Source organism: Raphanus sativus, chromosome 6 (genome assembly GCF_000801105.2).
Source record: "Raphanus sativus cultivar WK10039 chromosome 6, ASM80110v3, whole genome shotgun sequence".
Taxonomy (NCBI): domain Eukaryota; kingdom Viridiplantae; phylum Streptophyta; class Magnoliopsida; order Brassicales; family Brassicaceae; genus Raphanus; species Raphanus sativus.
This window is the reverse complement of record NC_079516.1, coordinates 37,737,178-37,755,651: the sequence shown is the minus strand read 5'-3', so window position 1 is coordinate 37,755,651 and position 18,474 is coordinate 37,737,178. Positions and strand designations below refer to the sequence as shown.

General features: G+C 36.5%; 1 protein-coding gene and 1 long non-coding RNA gene across 2 annotated transcripts; both read left to right on the top strand.

Moving 5' to 3' along the window:
- Positions 1-2,178: 2,178 nt before the first annotated feature.
- LOC130496318 (uncharacterized) lies at positions 2,179-3,925 on the top strand. Its single transcript, XR_008935429.1, has 3 exons — positions 2,179-2,400; positions 2,480-3,129; positions 3,217-3,925. It is a non-coding gene; the product is annotated as an uncharacterized LOC130496318 (long non-coding RNA).
- Positions 3,926-8,111: 4,186 nt separating this feature from the next.
- On the top strand, positions 8,112-9,124 carry LOC108809774 (protein PLANT CADMIUM RESISTANCE 2). Its single transcript, XM_018581917.2, has 4 exons — positions 8,112-8,296; positions 8,434-8,505; positions 8,630-8,842; positions 8,923-9,124. Exons 1-4 carry the CDS (start codon positions 8,209-8,211, stop codon positions 9,003-9,005), a joined length of 456 nt encoding a protein of 151 aa, XP_018437419.1. The 5' UTR covers positions 8,112-8,208; the 3' UTR covers positions 9,006-9,124.
- Positions 9,125-18,474: the final 9,350 nt, after the last annotated feature.

Below are 18,474 nucleotides of genomic sequence, written 5' to 3'. Positions count from 1 at the left end.
TGTTCAGTAGCAGCTGTTAGGGTGTTAACAGACTAGCGAGGCTGATTAAGCAGAACTTGTAATTGAGTGTACAAGGCGATTTCTAATAAAGTAATTGGTGTTTGCTTGTATATGTATTGTCTCTTGGTTTACCTTCTGCATTACTTAATTGTGGTGTCATCTTTGCACTTACAATTGGTATCAGAGCGGGTCACCTAAGTTACTGGTGTGATCCTGAAGGTGAAGATGTACACGATTGTTTGATGCAGAAAACAATCATGTTGGATGATGGCTGGTGGTATGGTCATTGGAGGGCGCACAAGAAGCTGTTGGTTTGAGGAATCAAAGAGCGTGCGTGGATAGCTGTGAAGACTGGGTGGGAGGAGCCTACCATATTTACAGCAGAGGGGAAGAAGCCGAAGCCTAAGGAGCCAAGACAAGGAGTGGTTCGAGAGGTAGTTCGAGAAGTAGTACGGCGGATGCGTCAGAGCCTGATGCAGTACTTATGAAGAAGCAGACGGGTGTGTCTGTGATGTTTGTATTGACATCTAAGCATCTATATTTTAGCTTAGTATGCAATCAAGCAGGGGGATAAGTGGTGACGTTCTGGTCCAAGGAGTGCATATCTCGTGAGGGAGAAGAGCATGGTGATGGACGTCCTGATGTAGATGGTGCATATCTCATGGGGGAGAATAGCATATCTATGAATGAAGATGAAGATAGTGCAAGTCTCGTGGGGGAGAAAGGCATATCTAATGTGAAGGTTTCCAGGTGAAGAAATGTGGGGTTTTGAACCAGAAGGATATTGTGCTTGATTGGCACACAAAGCTAAAAGGGGGAGATTGAAGATGCAAGAAGAGCTTGCGGATGTCAATAGTCTTCCGTGACTAACTAGGCGACGAAGTCACCGATGCTGGAGGTATTAGTCGTTACTACATAAGGCATGCGGAGTGGTGGGTTACCATGTGGATGCAAGGATATGCTGAGATGGAGAAGAATAAACTGAGGGTTTATGTCTTGACGTAGTCGTTGAAGTAGTTGCTGATGCAGTGTGTGTCAGAGAGTGAACCAGGAGGCATGCAGAGTGGTAGAGACCATGTGGACGCGAGATGCTGAGCTGGCGTGGGATAAACTTGAGGAGCAAGTTTATACCGTGGAGAAAAGGCAAGAGATAAACTTGGAGAGCAAGTTTATGCCTTGAGGAATAAGTACATTCCAAGAAAAGGAAAATGTACTTATTAATATGGAAGTTGTCCATATATCCATGTTGTTTTGGAGACTAGGTTTCAGGAACGTGGAGATCACTATAAAAGAGCTATGGAGTCGTGGGTATTCCAAGAAGACAGTAGAGGCTATTGTTATAGAGGAAGGGTGAAAATCCCTTAGGGTGTTCTTGGGTCGTGCTGAAGCAGTTGCTGAAGTACTGACGATGGAGAGACAAGTTTGGGTAGATTAGAAATTGTTCAGTAGCAGTTGTTAGGGTGTTAACAGGTTAGCGAGGCTGATTAAGCAGAACTTGTAATTGAGTGTACAAGGCGATTTCTAATAAAGCAATTGGTGTTTGCTTGTATCTGTATTGTCTCTTGGTTTACCTTCTGGAGGTCGTGCTGAAGCAGTTGCTGAAGTACTGACGATGGAGAGACAAGTTTGGGTAGATTAGGAATTGTTCAGTGGCGTGTGTTAGGGTGTAACACTAGACGTGTAAAGCTGATTAAACATAACTTGTAATAGGGTTTACAAGGCGATTTCTAATAAAGCAATTGGTGTTTGCTTGTATCTATTTTGTCTCTTAATTTACCTTCTGCATTACTTAATTGTGGTATCATCTTTGCACTTACATATTCTTCTGCACTACGTATTTTCTAGCTATGAATATATTGGTAACAGAGTGCCATACGCATGAACTTCGATGTTACAAGGAATAACCAGAACTTCAGACTTTCAGAGTCCATAGAGTCCATAAGATTCACGAACTGAACCAAATTTGTTGTGGTTGCAGCAAACATCAACGCTATCCCTACCGAGCTTTTCATGTTCCGTAGTTATGAGCAGCTGCTCTCACTTGCTAATACGAACACCGATCTACCAGGTGTGTCTCAAACTATTACAACATAATACCTGTTACACACCGTGAACAACCTCCCTTCTGATCTCTTGGATGCAAATGTTGTTGGTAAAGTTAGGGGCATCGTGAAACGGACAACGCACATACCACATAAGGGATTATGGTGAAGTTTCTAATTGACAGGTTGGTGACTCACGAGTTACATGTTGGTGTGACCATTGCTTGATATTACACTGCAGTGATATTACAGTTTGCATTACTGTGTTTGACACCCTCCTCCATGATAAGTTATTTATATTGGATGTGCAACCAAAGGTCATACTTGCCAAGCATATCAACCCGAAAGATGGTGGGAGGTAATAGTATTCAAATATACACATCTTATGAATATATTGCAAGAATGGCCCTCTAATAAGTTTGTTTACGTTGTGGCAGAACTATTTTTTTATACCAACAATGAGTGCAACGTTAGCCAGAGCTTTCTGCAGGCGTAAGTATTTCAGACTTAAATCAAACACTTATACAATTACAAAAATTATGTACCTTATCTCTCACCATGTATATTCATGAGAGAGAGAATGACTGCTGTGAGCTCCTCCTCTTCTTCTACCAAATATGGTGGTGTTCAAAAATTAAGAACTCTCACAATCAGAGAGCCTCAATGCGTACGCCCTAACTTCCCTGTCACATGTCAAAACTTTATCTAAACCCCCGTTTTTATCACCCATAGTCTATGCCTGTATTCTATTTTAATTTGGGAAAGAGGTGACTACGGCTTTCATTTGCATTGCAAAAGTGGAATGCATCGAAAATTCTAATGGGTGGTGGCTACATCGGTTGTGCGAAATGTTCTTCTAAACTTTCCCATGGGTTTTCTTCATTCACTTGCCCAACATGTCAACTTGCCTATTGCTGACAATATTCTTTACCGTAGAGAAATGATGCATAAACAATGCTACAATGGTTTTAAATTCAGGTACCGTGTGCAGCTATCAATTTCAGATGCTTCGGATTCTGCCAGCGCATTTGACTGTCAAATAACCACGTTAAATAACATCCGTGCTGCAGAGGTTGCACAGATTCAGGTTAGAGCATTATTTATTTTAAAGTTTAAGCCATGAGTGACCTGACAAATATACACGTTTTATTATATATTATGATCATGTAACCAGAACACAGTTGCTGATGAATCCCATGAAAGACCACTTCCAGAATCCCTAGACGAGTTAGTGGGTTCTCAAGATCACGGAGTTCAACTTCACCTCAAAGCATCAATAGTTGACCATCTCCTGCATATTTGACAAGCATCAGCGTCCATCTCTCCCACACTTCGCAGAACAAATAAGTACAAGTATTGTTTGAAACATACCTGAGCTGAACAACCCTCCTTTTCTGATATTACTTGCGCTTTTGTTAACGTCCAGGGAGGTGATAATCACCCTGGTTATGTCATACCTGGAGCTGGAGAGGCGTCCGCTAAGCCATCCCATGGTCTGATTTGTGATGCTTCTGAGGAAACAAATGGAGGTGTTAGTGTTGGGATTGTTGAAGGCAGTGACACTGATATACGTGTACCAACTGCTGAAACTGCTTTAGGTGGCTCCACAACTGAGAAAGAACCACCCAAGGAGGATGTGCTTGAGGGGAAGAAGCCACACATTGCTTAGCTCCAAAAGCTAAGAACTTCTTGAGCTCAAAGTTGAAAACCTTACCTCTATCCTTTTACTCGTCCATTTTTAATATTACAATTATCAGAGACTTCTTTTAAATGGAACATGTTTTAGTGTTTTATTTTATCTTAAGTTTTAATTGTCGCTTTGACTTGGAAACTGAGTATATGTTTGTTCATAAATAAAGTTTTCTTGGAATAATACTGTACTGTTGCCGGCTTATTAAATTTCATATTTACAACTTGCAAACAGTTAGACATTATCAAAATGAGAATAGAGTCGTTCTCGCATCAATTTCTGTCATAGACGTGATATAGTAATACATTAGAGCTTGGCTGTTAATGATCAGTGATAGTCTGTGAGAATATATTCATTAAACTAAGGCAGAGAAACATACAGATTAGTATTAACATCCAAGGCAAGCACAGAAAATTAAAACCCATATGTTTGGTTCCGGCTTACATAGCTGAGGAACACCATCATTCTTTGTAGTCTATTCAATCTCAAACATTGAAACTCTATGCTGCCTAACCGCGCGAGTATATTGCGAATAACTAATCCATGTTAATGTTGCTTAACAAGAGTTAATGTAATCCGACGTCAAGGCCCAAACACAAATAACCCCTTCACCCATTTGCAAATCATATCTCGACCAAAAATAAAAATTACAACCATTACTACACTACCTTACTCACTACACCCCAAAACCAACATCTCAGCCAAAACCAAAATTAAAATCTCTATCCACCTTCAGTTTTTCGCCAAAAATAAGCAAAATATACACCCACCCACCCAATTAAGTGTTACCACAAGCCTACGGACTTATTCTTGGGTTCACCCCTAGAGTCAACCTAGAGGTTCACCCAACCAATAGGAATCACTCATTTCACAATTGATATCTTTTAAATAAGGAAACAAAATATTATCAAGTTATATTATGTTTTTAAAATAAAAATGTCAAAAATAAATAAAAATAATAATATATGCAAAAAAGATTAAAAATATTTTAAATCCATCATCAAAACACTAAACATAAACTCTAAAATTTAAATTAAAAACATTAAACACTAAATCGTAAAAATACCAAATCTTTAATCCTAAAAAGAGTTTAGGGTTTATCCAAAGGTTTAGGGTTTAGAGTTTATGATTTAGGGTTTAGTATTTCGATGAGGACGTTAAAATATCTAAATTTCTTTTGCATATACTAGAGTTTAGGGTTTAGAGTTTAAGATTATCCAAGGGTTTAGCATATACCCAAGGGTTTAGGGTATACTCAAGGGTTTAGGGTTTATGATTTAGGGTTTAGGGTTTATTTTATTTTTTGAAAATGTTAAAATATATTTTTAAAATCATTTTTTATAACTACTATTATTTTTATTTGTTTTTATTTTATTTATTTTAAAATATAATATAACTTGACAATATTTTGTTTCCTTATTTAAAAGATATCAATTGTGAAATGAGTGATTCTTATTGGTTGGGTGAACCTCTAAGTTCACTCTAGGGGTGAACCCAAGAATAACTCAAGCCTACGCCTACGCCTACACACCAACAAATATCAGAAACACCAAAAATACTACTCAGTAACTTATAACAACACGGCGCCACACTATCTATATATAGAAACATAGAATAGAAACAACAAGTAGCAATTGGTTCATGTTAATTTCCAAATTATTAATGGTTACACCAACATTTAAGTTATTTTGGTTAAATTATATTTGGTTCACTCTAATTTATCCGAAGAAAGTTATTTGATATGATAGGGTATGAAACTCAAGTACAACTCTGCTAAAAAATGTAATCCTTTATTAATTTATAATAATAAATATTTTCAAATAACATGAGCAAAATTTCCAACAAATAATTTTTATTAAAAAATTTCTACAAATGCTAAAATAATCTACAAAACATCATTAGTAAAAAACTACAAATTAAAAATTTAAATTCATGATAATTAAAATATAATATAAACTGAAATAAACATATATTATAAAACATCATTTGGTGTTACATAATAAACACTAATTCTTATTTATGACATTACTGAAACTATTAGTATAGTACTTTAAAATATAACTTTTAACATTTGATTTTTAGTTGATTTAGCTTGGAGGTGGATGTATTAATTTCTTATCGTGAGAAAATCAGTTATTGTAATAATATTAAAATCTGATACTCTTAAAAAAGTTAGTTATTTCTACTTTAGATTTAATTCAATTATATTAAATTGAAACAGAAATCAAATAGGAAAAATATAAATCGTTGTATTTTTCCAACTCAAACTAACAATATTTAATATAACTTACAGTTTGATATTATAATAAAACATATTATATTTATTATTTTCAATATAAAGTAATTTTTCAAATGTTTTATAAAATTAAAATATATTTCAATATAAAATAGTTTTAGTGAAAACTCATCCATCCCTAGGGCGGACAAACCCCTAGTAACCTAAATAAATTAGAAAAGTCTTAATTTTTTTTACGAGTGGTGTTGACTGCTTAGATGAAAGACTTTGAATAATTTAATAATACAATGGCTGGGTTAAAAGAAGTTTAAGGTGATAAATATTATCAATCTCCATGTATAATACTAAATCAAATAATGAAGTTTTTCTATTAGTGTTAGTTATCTCGAGGATCTTATAAGTTAGAATAGAATTCACAACCTTCTAATATTCTATTTTCCTATCATTAATATTTTATTAATATTACCTTAATCCACACATTAATTTGGAAAACTTATATGCTTAAAGTAAATAAAATCTGTTCAAATCTAACCCAAATATCGCAAAGCATATACACCATCATATCATTATCAATTTTTTAAACTGGTTCATATCTACACAAATAACATTTAGCATTTTCCCCAAATATATTCCAAATATCACGTGATTTCATGCCAATAAAAGGATAAAATCTAAAGTTGTGGTTCACAAAAATCAGCCCAAGAAAAACAAAAGAAAATCAGTTCAAAATATATTATTTCCTGATTTTCTATTTACATTCAAATCAACTATACCCTAAACTAAGAATTTTTTCATCTATAACCAAGACTATTTTTTAATTTATGTCAAACCCATTTTTAATTTGTAGGGTTTGAATAAAATGACATAAACGTAGGTTTTAATAATATACATTCAAATATAAGATATTAAAATATATATCAATGTTATTGATTTGATATCCAATAGTATATTCTCACATTTATAAATAACTAATACAAAATGTTTATATTTAATGTATGTTAGTATTGTGAATTAAAATTTGAATGTATTTCTAATATTTTTTAATTATTCTTATTACTTCTAATTTGAAAGTTATTTACATGTAAGACCGGATTAATCTTGCTTCTTGGCCAAGAGAGGCTTCTCGCTGCAATTTATTTCTAACGCCTGATCGGCGGTTGTGAAAAAAAAAAAGTCCTTTAGACTTTAGCCTTTGGTCAATAGGATGAAATCTTCTCTTTATTCAGTCTTGAAATGTCCTTGAACCAACCTGTCCTCCCTTTCTATTCTTAGTCAGGCGTTTTCATTCATTGATTGATTGATTCAAGGTTTGAAGTGACAAGTTCAAGCGAAAGCAGTAAAAGGTAGTCGCGGGAAGCGAATTTCCTGACCGGAAGGAGAAAAAAAAAACTAAACAATATAATTAAATACAAAATCATTTGCATATTTGTTGAAATAAATCTATTTTAAAATTAGTTTTAAGATGATAAACATGTAAACTATAACATTACTAAAACGAATATATATTTTTTTATCGGAAAATATGGTTAATGTTAAGATCTATTCCCTCCGTTTCAAATTAGATGTTGTTCTAGAGCAAAAAAATTGTTTCAAAATAAGTGTTTTTTATGATTTTCAATACAAAATTTATTGACTTTTTATTTTAAGCTATTTTTCTATTGGTTGAAATCTGGTTATGTGTATTGGTAATGATGTTTTTATCTAGTAAATATACAAACTTAAATATTTTATTAATCTGTGTGTCGAATTTTAAAACGACAAGTAAAATGAAACGGATGTCGTAGTATTTAATTAAAACACAATGAGTAGTTTGGGTGACGTTCATAATCAAAGTCATACAACTATCTTTTCGATTATCTCTTGAAAAATGATGAAAACATTGTTTTATGTTTTTAGTGAAAACTTGTTATATGTGTCATCGTCGTCCAATAAAAATAAAATAGATTCACTAAAAACAAAACCCTGAGGGAAAATGTAAACTAAAAGTGAAGGAAATATTAAATAGTGTCGGTGGGTACTTTCAAGGAAATTCGAAGATAGGAAACCTTGTTTATTTATTTTTGGTCAAATGAAGTAAAGGTTCTACCGAGTTAAAAGATAATGGACTTTAGTGTTCTTAATTTCTTATAAATACAAGCACATCCTTCGTTGTGATCAAAGACCTTAAACATATTGTTTTGTTTAAAAGTTAGTTTCTTTTCTTTTTTTCTCTCTCTGTCTCTTTGTCACTCTCTCTCGCGATGGAAGCTCAACACCTCCATGGCAAGCCCCTAGCTGAAGGAGAATGGTCCACAGGATTCTGTGATTGCTTCTCCGACTGCAAAAACTGTAATAAATAACTCCTTTTTTATTAACTTCTAAAGATTTTCACATATATAATTATACATATAAAATTTTAATAAATAACTAATTTATGGTTATTATGGGTCTGCAGTTTATACTAATCTTGCAAAAATAATGAACAGGTTGTATCACATGCTGGTGTCCATGTATTACATTTGGCCAAGTCGCTGAGATTGTAGATCAAGGATCAACCAGTAAGCTTAACTACTCAAGTCTTAAACCATATAACAAGATATATATACATAAATATTGTCATATATAAAGAAAGGAAGCAAGCAAGCGATAGGGATAAATAAATTGTGGTTTTGAAAATTTCAGCGTGTGGCACGGCTGGAGCACTATACGCGTTAATAAACGCAGTAACGGGTTGCGCATGTATATACTCGTGTTTCTATCGTGGAAAGATGAGAGCTCAATACAATATCGAAGGCAGTGATTGTGGAGACTGCCTAAAACATTTCTTCTGCGAGCTCTGTGCTCTCACCCAACAATACCGTGAACTCAAGAACCGCGGTTTCAATATGGATCTTGGTATTGATTTCTCGTATGCCTGTTTTTGTGATCTCAGAATATATATATTCGCATTCCTAAAATCATATTTTGTATTTTAGGATGGGCGGGGAACGTACAGAGGCAGCAAAACCAAGGCACCGAGATGGGTGCTCCTGTCTTTCAAGGTGGCATGAACCGTTAAGACTAATTCTTTATATGTAATTTCTTCGGTCATATAATAAACGAGGTTTAGTCCTCTGTGTGTTTCTGTAATATGCTTCTGAATTATGAATGAAAGTGATTTTATTTATTGCGTTAATATTCGGTCAAATATATGACACTTGGACGAACGTGTTTGACTATTTTTTTCTTTCTAAACTATACGTATTTGACTTGGTTTTCTCGAGAAATGTGAGATTGAATCGTCTACTGTTGTCAAAAAGATCGTCTACTCCGATTATTCCAATAATTTGTTTTATTTGATGTCAGACTTCATGTTATTACTCCTACGGTCCTACCTTTTCCCTGGACCCAGTTGGCGTTGATATATAATAATATAATATACATACAACTCTTTTGTGGGTAAATAGATTAGATATACAACTATTTCTCCTTCAACAGTATGGGTGCGATTGGTAATATTTCAGAACAATAAGGTAGAACTGATGAACAGCAGTCAATCGTTTAACAAAAAAATGATGAACATCAATTCCTAAACATTATTTGCTAAGTGATTTTGATACATATTATCTCTATAATTATTTTCATAAAATAAAAATGGCATGACATATTAAAAATGATGACAGGTTTGTGGTTAAATATGACATGAATAATTACATTTAATAATTATTATATTTTTATTAAAGTTTTTAGAATATAGTATTAAATTATACATCATGACAAAATAAATATATTCAAATATAACATTAAATAACATAACAAAAAATATTATAATATTTTACAAATTTATAAATATTATTTATTCTATTTTAATTATACAATTTTATTACTAAAAATATTTCCAATTCTTTTACAATTTCTAATATTATAAATTTTAATCATAATATTAATAGTTTCTATTATATATCTAGAAACTTTTGGAAGCAATTTTTAGGTGTACTTAATTATACAGCTTTTACATCAAATTTATAATAAAAATTATAAAAGTTAATTTAATATATTCCATTTAAAATAAATAGATAAAAATCTATTTAAAATTATAATTTTCCTACATATATATGTATATATATTCTTAAATATAATTAAAATAAAATATTTTATTTTAATTTTATGTTTAGTTAACTAAAAATTATATTAAAAACATTGGTAAGATAATAAAATCTAAAAAATAATAAAATTTATTACTAAATAAATTTTAAATTAGAAATTTTTACTACTACACATGGTGCGAAAAAACACTTAATATAAAAGAAAAAACTACACTAAAAAGTAAAGTTAACTAGAAAATTTCAAAAAATATAAATTAATTTTTTGGTTCAACAGATAAGTAAAAGTTTTTTTTTTCTTGAACCACAGATAAGTAAAAGTTTTTTTGGTTCAACAGATACTTTCAAATAACAAAGTAAAAACATGTACGATAAAATAAAGTATTTTCTCTTTTTCGAGTAAAAAAGTATTTTTTATCTTTTTTTTTTGTAACTAAAGTATTTTCTCTTTCTTAAAATGTGATTAATACTCTTTATATTTCATAATGAATGATATTCTAATATTTTTCTTTTGTTATATAAAAAGTATCACTTTAGAATTCCAAAGTGAATTATAATTACTTTCATCTGAAAATTAATTGTAAACTATATTTATTTTACAAATAATTTTATTATTTCAAATACTATTGATAAATGTCCAACTATGTATTTTATTTATTTAAGAGATTATTCTATCAAATTAAATTAATATTAAATATAAATATGATTACAAAAAAACTCAAATATAAAAACTAAAATTTCCAAAATTAAAACAAAAAATATATATGAATTTGGCGAGAAGTACTAATAATCGATGTTATGGGCTGATGACAGTTAAGTAGTTGGAAAATACAGGTTACTAATCTACAAATGTGACGGAAGTTTCCCAGAAAATAAACCAAAAAATATTAGGCTAAAATTCAACCGATGATTCATCAAGTTCCTTTAGTTTATCACGTGTAATCAAACCATCATCATCATCAATGATGTCGTTAACCATGTTCTTCATGTTACTAGCTGTACAAGTACAACCATCGCTGTAAGTCCTAACCTAATATCTGTCTTGTCTAGAAATAGGATTGTAATAAATAATTATTAGATAGTCTTTTTATTATCAAAATTATTATGTTTTTCATTTGAATTTGTAAACTGTTCAAAATAATTATGGTGTATTATTTTATATTAGATACTTAATAACATGAATTGGTATCAATAGGATAATAGATATCGAAACAAAACATAAAATAAAGCAAAAGCCAGTTACAAAAAAAAAACATAAAATAAAGCATTTTCTTATCTTCTTTGTCTCACTCGTCACTACATGTACAATCTATCAAGACGAGAAGGTACATGTTACGCTCCCTCCCATAACCACCACGGTTCTAAACCTTGGTGCTAGTGTCTTTGTTGACAGAACAACTGCTACGTGGTTTAAATTTTCACACGTAACACATATCTAATAATACTCGGACAATAATTATCATAAACTAAGCTGCAACACGGATTTTATTCACTGATAACTCAGCCAATTCATTGGCATAGTTCAAACATTTCTTATACATATCTTAGCCGAAACATGAATTTGAGTCATTGATAGCTCAGAAAATTCATTGGTATGACTAAGATATATCTAACAATACTCAGATAATAATTATCATAACTCTGCTGAAACACGGATTTTATTCACTGATAACTCAGCCAATTCATTCGCATAACTCAAACATTTCTTATACATAATTCAGCCAAAACATGAATTTTAGTCACCGATAACTCAACCAATTCATTGGTATAACTTAGACATAACTCAGCCGAATTAGTTATTATTATGATTATTGATTATCATTCTCATCGAAATCCCAAATTAGACAGTTGTAAATATAATTTATATTGGTGTATTAAATGAAAATATAACTCATGCACAAGTGCAATTGTTATGGGTCTTTTACTAGACGTGTGAATATATACATAATCAAACATATTTTTTCTAATCTCGAGACGCTGACGATAATCCCTAAGCTCGTCTCGTAAGTCAGCCAAAACACGAATTATTCACTAAGCTAATTCGTTGGCATAACTCAGCAATAATTATATATAATTCAGTCGAAACATGAATTTTAATCATTGATAACTCAGCCAATTCATCAGCATAACTCACACATTTCTTATAAATAACTCAGCCAAAGTATGAATTAGTAATTGATATCTCATCCAATTCGTTGGCATAAATCCAATCTTAGAACGTACATATTCCTTTTCGATCCGGTCATCAAAATATTTTGAGGTTTCTTCTTAGGAGGTAGTATTGGTGAATCGTCATTTTGTGTTGGAGACTCACTGTATATACTGAAGTTATCATCTTCATATTAAGTACAATTCAAGTGGTCGAACATATCAAATCGGCTTTTAGATTCATCATCTTCTTTGTTTACTTCGCCTTCTCCGCATTTCTTTCAACTAGTTAAATCTATGTCTTTGTTGTTGCAAAAAAAAATAAATATATGTAAATCAACCGTAATTACCTCTCGCTAAATCAGACGAAAAACATAATTCAGTCGTTCTTATCTACAATTCAGCCAAATTTTCGACAAATCAGTATGCCGATGTATAAATCAGCATTAACTCAGCTGTTATCTCATAATTCAGCCTAATTTCTGTAAATCATCCATAACGTGCGACTGATTTATATACATAAATCAGCTCATATCTCGTAAGTCAGCAGTGTTGTATAAATCAGCCGCAGTGTAACTATAACTCAGTCATAATATCACTTTAAATTTTTATGGATGAATTCATTAATATACGTTAATGATTTTTTATGTGGCATTAAAAATATGGCTTATTGGCCAAATAGCCATATTTGAGAACAAAATTAAAGATATAGCACTGATTTTGACGTTATTAGATATGCTAGCATTTGTGCCATTTTTTCTCGGTTTTGTTCCTCTTTTCAACCGGTTGCCAGTAATTGAAAAAAAATTGTGATCAATAATTTTATGGTGATGTTGATTATTACAAGATTAATGAAAATTATAATGGAAAGAGAATGGTTAACAAAAAGATGTTGATGATTACAGCGGCAGTGATTATCGCACCGGCGGTGACAATAACTATGAAGATGGTGATTACGGTATAGTGATTACAGATGAAACAGAGATCGTCAATCCAAAAAGAAGCCGTCATCTTTTATACGATGTTGGCCATGCTGTGACTGCAATGATCGGAGAAATAGATAATATTGTGGAAGAAGATGAACATAGTAAGTAGAATAGAACATTATAAATGGAATATGTCATGTCCCCGATCCTAGATAGGATCGGCCGGATGGACCATGGTGCGAGGTGATGCACCAAATCAGGTCTAATGACCTAAGACAAGGCGTATCATGGTCCGGGAAGTGGGTTAAGGGTATCAGGAGGCTGAAACTTAACCAAGGCAAGAAAGGTTCAAGCTCAAGAGAGCTGGACAAGTGTTTAGGCAGCTGTCCTAAGGGTGGAGCAAGCTAAGGCAGCTAGTAGCTGGAGACACTAGTGGTTAGCTCATCTCAGCTTGGAGGAGTGTTAGGAGTTGAGATGGTGTGACCGGACCATGGGCCGTTATGGTCCGGTGGGATGGTGGTGCGGTCCGGTGAGGCCAAGTGAGCTGGTGGTGCAGCTAGACACTTGGTCATATGCTAGCTGATGATGATCAATGAAGGGAAGCAGTTGGGAAGCGGTTGAGAGGCGGTTGGACCGAAGGGATGCGTTGATTCCCACATGTGTCGATTCGGCCAATCCTTGCACCCGTTCGCCCAAAAGCAGTTGGCGGACCCTTCCTCTATAAATAGAGGGCTCTGGTCATCGATTTAATCATCAGACAAAAGAGGGGAAACTCTGCCAAAATTGCCAGAGAATCCAAGAGAGAAAGAGACCGGCGGTTTGCTTGTTAGGCCGTGTGAGTGTGGTGTGATTTGTTCTTGACCGGCGACCAAGGAAGAGTTGCAGGAAGGAACCGTGTGAAGATGGATACAAGAGGAACCGAGAAGGCTAGTGGGAAGGACCAGAACCCATCGTCGGCCACTCCTAAGGTTAGTGATGCTAACCATTTACCATCGCCATGATCCATGGGTCCAGATGGATGGTCCGCATGGACCAAGTGATGTTGGTTGCATCCGTTCTTCCTTCTCTGTCATTCTATCTCTTTTATTATATATTCTGATGTTGTTCATGAGTTTAGACTCATGGTCAGGCCGCTAAGACATGGATTGGTCAGTGTAATCTCTCCATGGCCTTGGTTGGGCATGTAAGGTTGGATCTCCTACTTCCGGTTGAGGTTTGGGGATTCCGACTTCATATATCCCTTAATTGGGATTTATCATGAATTATCATGACGAAAGGATAATTCTATATCACTGATTTAGAGGTGGTCAGTTATGGCCATGGGGGCTGTTCTAGGTTGAGATCGGTATGATCCGGACCTGTTCTGAGAAATCTGACTTGACCATTCTCTTAGTTGTGAATTATCATGATTTATCATGGATTTTATTTAGTTTTTGGAGACCTATCCGAGTGGGTCAAATATTGGGACATAAACTAGTTCTAAGGGACTTAACCATGCATTGCTAGACTTGTTGCTAGGATATCGGTTTGATTGTGTATTTGATGGGATTTATATGATTGCAGGATCTGGTCAGGATCGTGGGAAAGCCAAGGAGCTGTGAAGACTCAAGCCAAGGATGGATGTGTGATGTGTGTTTAGATAGTATGGAACTTATGATAGCCTATTGTGCAAACTGATTGATATTACTACATTGTATGGATCACATGGTTTATATTAATTAAATAAATGTTTATCTTAGCTTCCGCATTGCTTATGAATTATATATGAACCTCAGATCACTTGAAAATGACTTAGAATTATTTGGACATAAACCGGCAAATTGCACTTAGATTATTAGGTTAAGGCCGCGGATCAGCTGGATCTTGGAATTCAGGTTCGGGTCTTACAAGTTGGTATCAGAGCATGCTTGATTCTAGGACTTGGGGGTTATGGTTTGATCATCACACATCCGGCTGGGGTCTCACAGTATAGGGCTTGATTTGTTTTTGGTCTTAGGAACTGTTTTGATGGATCATTGGTTAAGTGTTACTAACATTGATCTTGTGTGTTGTTTTTGATACTCCTAAGGGTGGTAAGAGTCGGAGCAAGTCCAAGAGGGCTAAGGATGGAGCTGGAGCATCTGGCCAAGGTGGCGCGGATGGAGCCAATCCAAGTGTGGTGCTGCCTAACCCAAGCATTGGCGTGGACAGTGCAACTGGATTGCCTCGGGCTCGGATCATTCCGACTGAGGTTCAAGGAAGCTTAGCTGAACAGCAGCAAAAGGCAGCTGAGGAGACTAGGCAGCAGCTGGAACAAGCTGAGCTAGCAAGACAGCTGCAAGAGCAAGCTGAGGAAGCTGCAAGGCAGCTGCAAAATGACATGGAGGTTGAGGGAGAGTCCTCACATGCTGGTGATCAGGGCGGCCGTGGCATTGGTGCAGCCAATGTTGGAGCCAACCAAGGAAATCAGCTGGTGGAACCTTCCATGAAAGAGGTGCTTGATGCAATCAGGCTCATGGGTAGTCAGATGCTGGCTATGACCCAAGTGATCACTCCATTGGTGAATTCATCAGTGGGGCAAGCTCCACAAGTTCAGGTAGTGGTACCAGAAGCTGCTGGACAAGTTGCACCGGCTGATGAGGTGATTGAACTCGATCCACCAGCTAGAAGAGCTGGTAAGGTGGATTACCTGAAGGTGCTGGAGCACATATCTCGCCTAGGGACAAAGCACTTTGCTGGAAGTGTTGATCCTATGGAGGCGGATGAATGGAGGGACATGCTGGCCCGAAACTTCAAGTCTACAAGGTGCCCTGAGGAGTACCAGAGAGACATAGCAGTGCACTTCCTGGAGGGAAATGCACACAACTGGTGGCTGTCTGTGGACAAGCGCACCAATGGTTCTATTGAGAAGTTCTCAAACTTTGAGGTTGAGTTCAACCACAAGTATTTTCCGGCTGAAGCATGGGATCGTTTGGAGGCCAAGTTCTTGGACCTGACTCAAAGGCGCAGGTCAGTCAGGGAGTATGAAAAGGAGTTCAACCGGCTCAGGAAGTATGTAGGTAAGGAGCTGGAGGATGAGAAGGTTCAGGTCCGCAGGTTCATAAGAGGCCTTAGGGTCGAACTCCGGACCTACTGCTCAGTCCGTACCTTCCGTACTGTCTCTGAGTTGGTAGAGCACATGGCAATGCTGGAAACTAACCTTGCTGAAGAGGCCAGACTCAAGACTAGGAGTCAGGCAAGTGGTACTGGTCATGCTGGTGACCGGAAGAGGAAGAGAGATTCAAGTGATGAGGGCAAGTCCTCAGGTGGAAGGCTGGAGTGCCAAAAGTGTGGAAGGCGCCATGGTGGTGAGTGCTGGAGAGCTATGGGAGCTTGCACAAGGTGTGGCAAGATGGACCACTCAGTCCGGGACTGTCCTGGACCAGATCAGAGTCGTGGTCAAGCGGCTGGTGGTGACTCTAGGACTTGTTTCCAGTGTGGGAAGGCCGGACACTTCCGAAAGGACTGTCCTAAGCTTCAGGCTGGATCAGGCAGGATAAAGTCTGAGGTTAGCAAGCCGGAACCAAGCCGTGGCCAGACATCTGCACCAAGAGTCTATGAGATGTCTAAGGACACTGATGAGGCCAAGCCTTTCATGGCGATCACTGGTAATGATCTGATCTTATTCTTTTAAATTTTTAGAAATGCATGGTATGGAACCTAGAATGGATTAGATTCTTAGATTGGGTTTCCTGTAGGGATCCTAAGTATTGGTGGTGTGGAAACACATGTACTTTTCGACACTGGAGCTACACATAGTTTTGTGAGTCCATGTTTGGTCGGAAAGGGTTTGTTCCAGATTGGGACAGGGGATGATCCTGGCCTAGTGAGTGCGGCTGGAGGCCAATTGATGCCCTCATTAGGACGAGTGAAGGATATCCCAGTGGTGATCCAGGACAGGGTAATGCATGTGGATCTTGTTGTGGTCCAACTCAAGAATCATGAGGTGATATTGGGTATGGACTGGCTTGGAAAGAATCGGGTCACCTTAGACTGTCACCGGGGAAGGGTGCTGTTTGAGAGTGGGTGTGGACCCCCGATCAGGTTCCAAGGTATTCGTCCAACCTCTGGATGCTTAGTGGTATCAGCAGTCCAAGCGGAAAGGATGCTTGAGCGGGGTTGTGAGGCTTATATTGCCACAATCACCACTAAGGAGGTTGTTGGGGGTGGTAACCCGGACGGGATTCCGCTGGTCAGTGAGTTTGAGGATGTGTTTAGGTCTCCACAGGGCATTCCCCCTGATAGGTCAGACCCATTCATAATAGAACTGGAACCAGGGACGGCCCCAATGTTAAAAAGTCCCTACCGCATGGCTCCTGCTGAGATGGCTGAGCTAAAGAAACAACTAGAGGAGTTGTTGGATAAGGGTTTCATACGCCCTAGTGTGTCGCCTTGGGGAGCACTAGTCCTCTTTGTGAAGAAGAAGGATGGTAGCTTTAGGCTGTGTATTGATTATCGAGGGCTGAATAGGGTTACTATCAAGAACAAGTACCCATTGCCTCGGATAGATGAGCTGTTGGATCAGCTTAAGGGAGCAAAGTGGTTCTCTAAGATTGACTTGGCTTCATGGTATCATCAGATCCCAATTGAACCAAGTGATATAAAGAAGACTGCATTCAGAACCAGGTATGGCCACTATGAGTTTGTGATTATGTCATTTGGTCTGACCAATGCACCAGCAGCATTCATGAAGATGATGAATGGTACCTTCCGAGACTTCTTGGATGAATTTGTAATCATCTTTATAGATGACATACTTGTATACTCCAAGAGCAAGGAGGATCATGAAAGGCATCTCCAGGCTGTGCTGGGGAGGTTGAGAGAGCAGCAGCTCTTTGCTAAGTTAAGCAAATGTAGCTTCTGGCAGAAGAGCATTGGCTTCCTTGGACACATTGTGTCAAGTGAAGGTGTGTCTGTTGATCCAGAGAAGGTAGTGGCCATAAAGGCATGGCCTCAGCCTAAGAATGCCACAGAAGTCAGGAGCTTCTTAGGGCTGGCCGGCTACTACAGGAAGTTTGTGAAGGCCTTTGCTAGTTTGGCACAACCTATGACTCAGTTGACAGGAAAGGATGTCAAGTTTGTATGGTCAGAGGAGTGTGAGAGAAGTTTCTCTGCGCTTAAGGACATGCTCACTAGTGCACCAGTCCTTGTCCTGCCTGAGGAGGACCAACCATATGTGGTGTACACAGACGCCTCCATTTCTGGATTAGGCTATGTACTGACCCAACATGGGAAGGTCATTGCGTATGCCTCAAGGCAATTGAGGAAGCATGAGGGTAATTACCCAACACATGATCTGGAGATGGCAGCTGTGGTGTTTGCCCTGAAGATTTGGAGATCATATCTATATGGC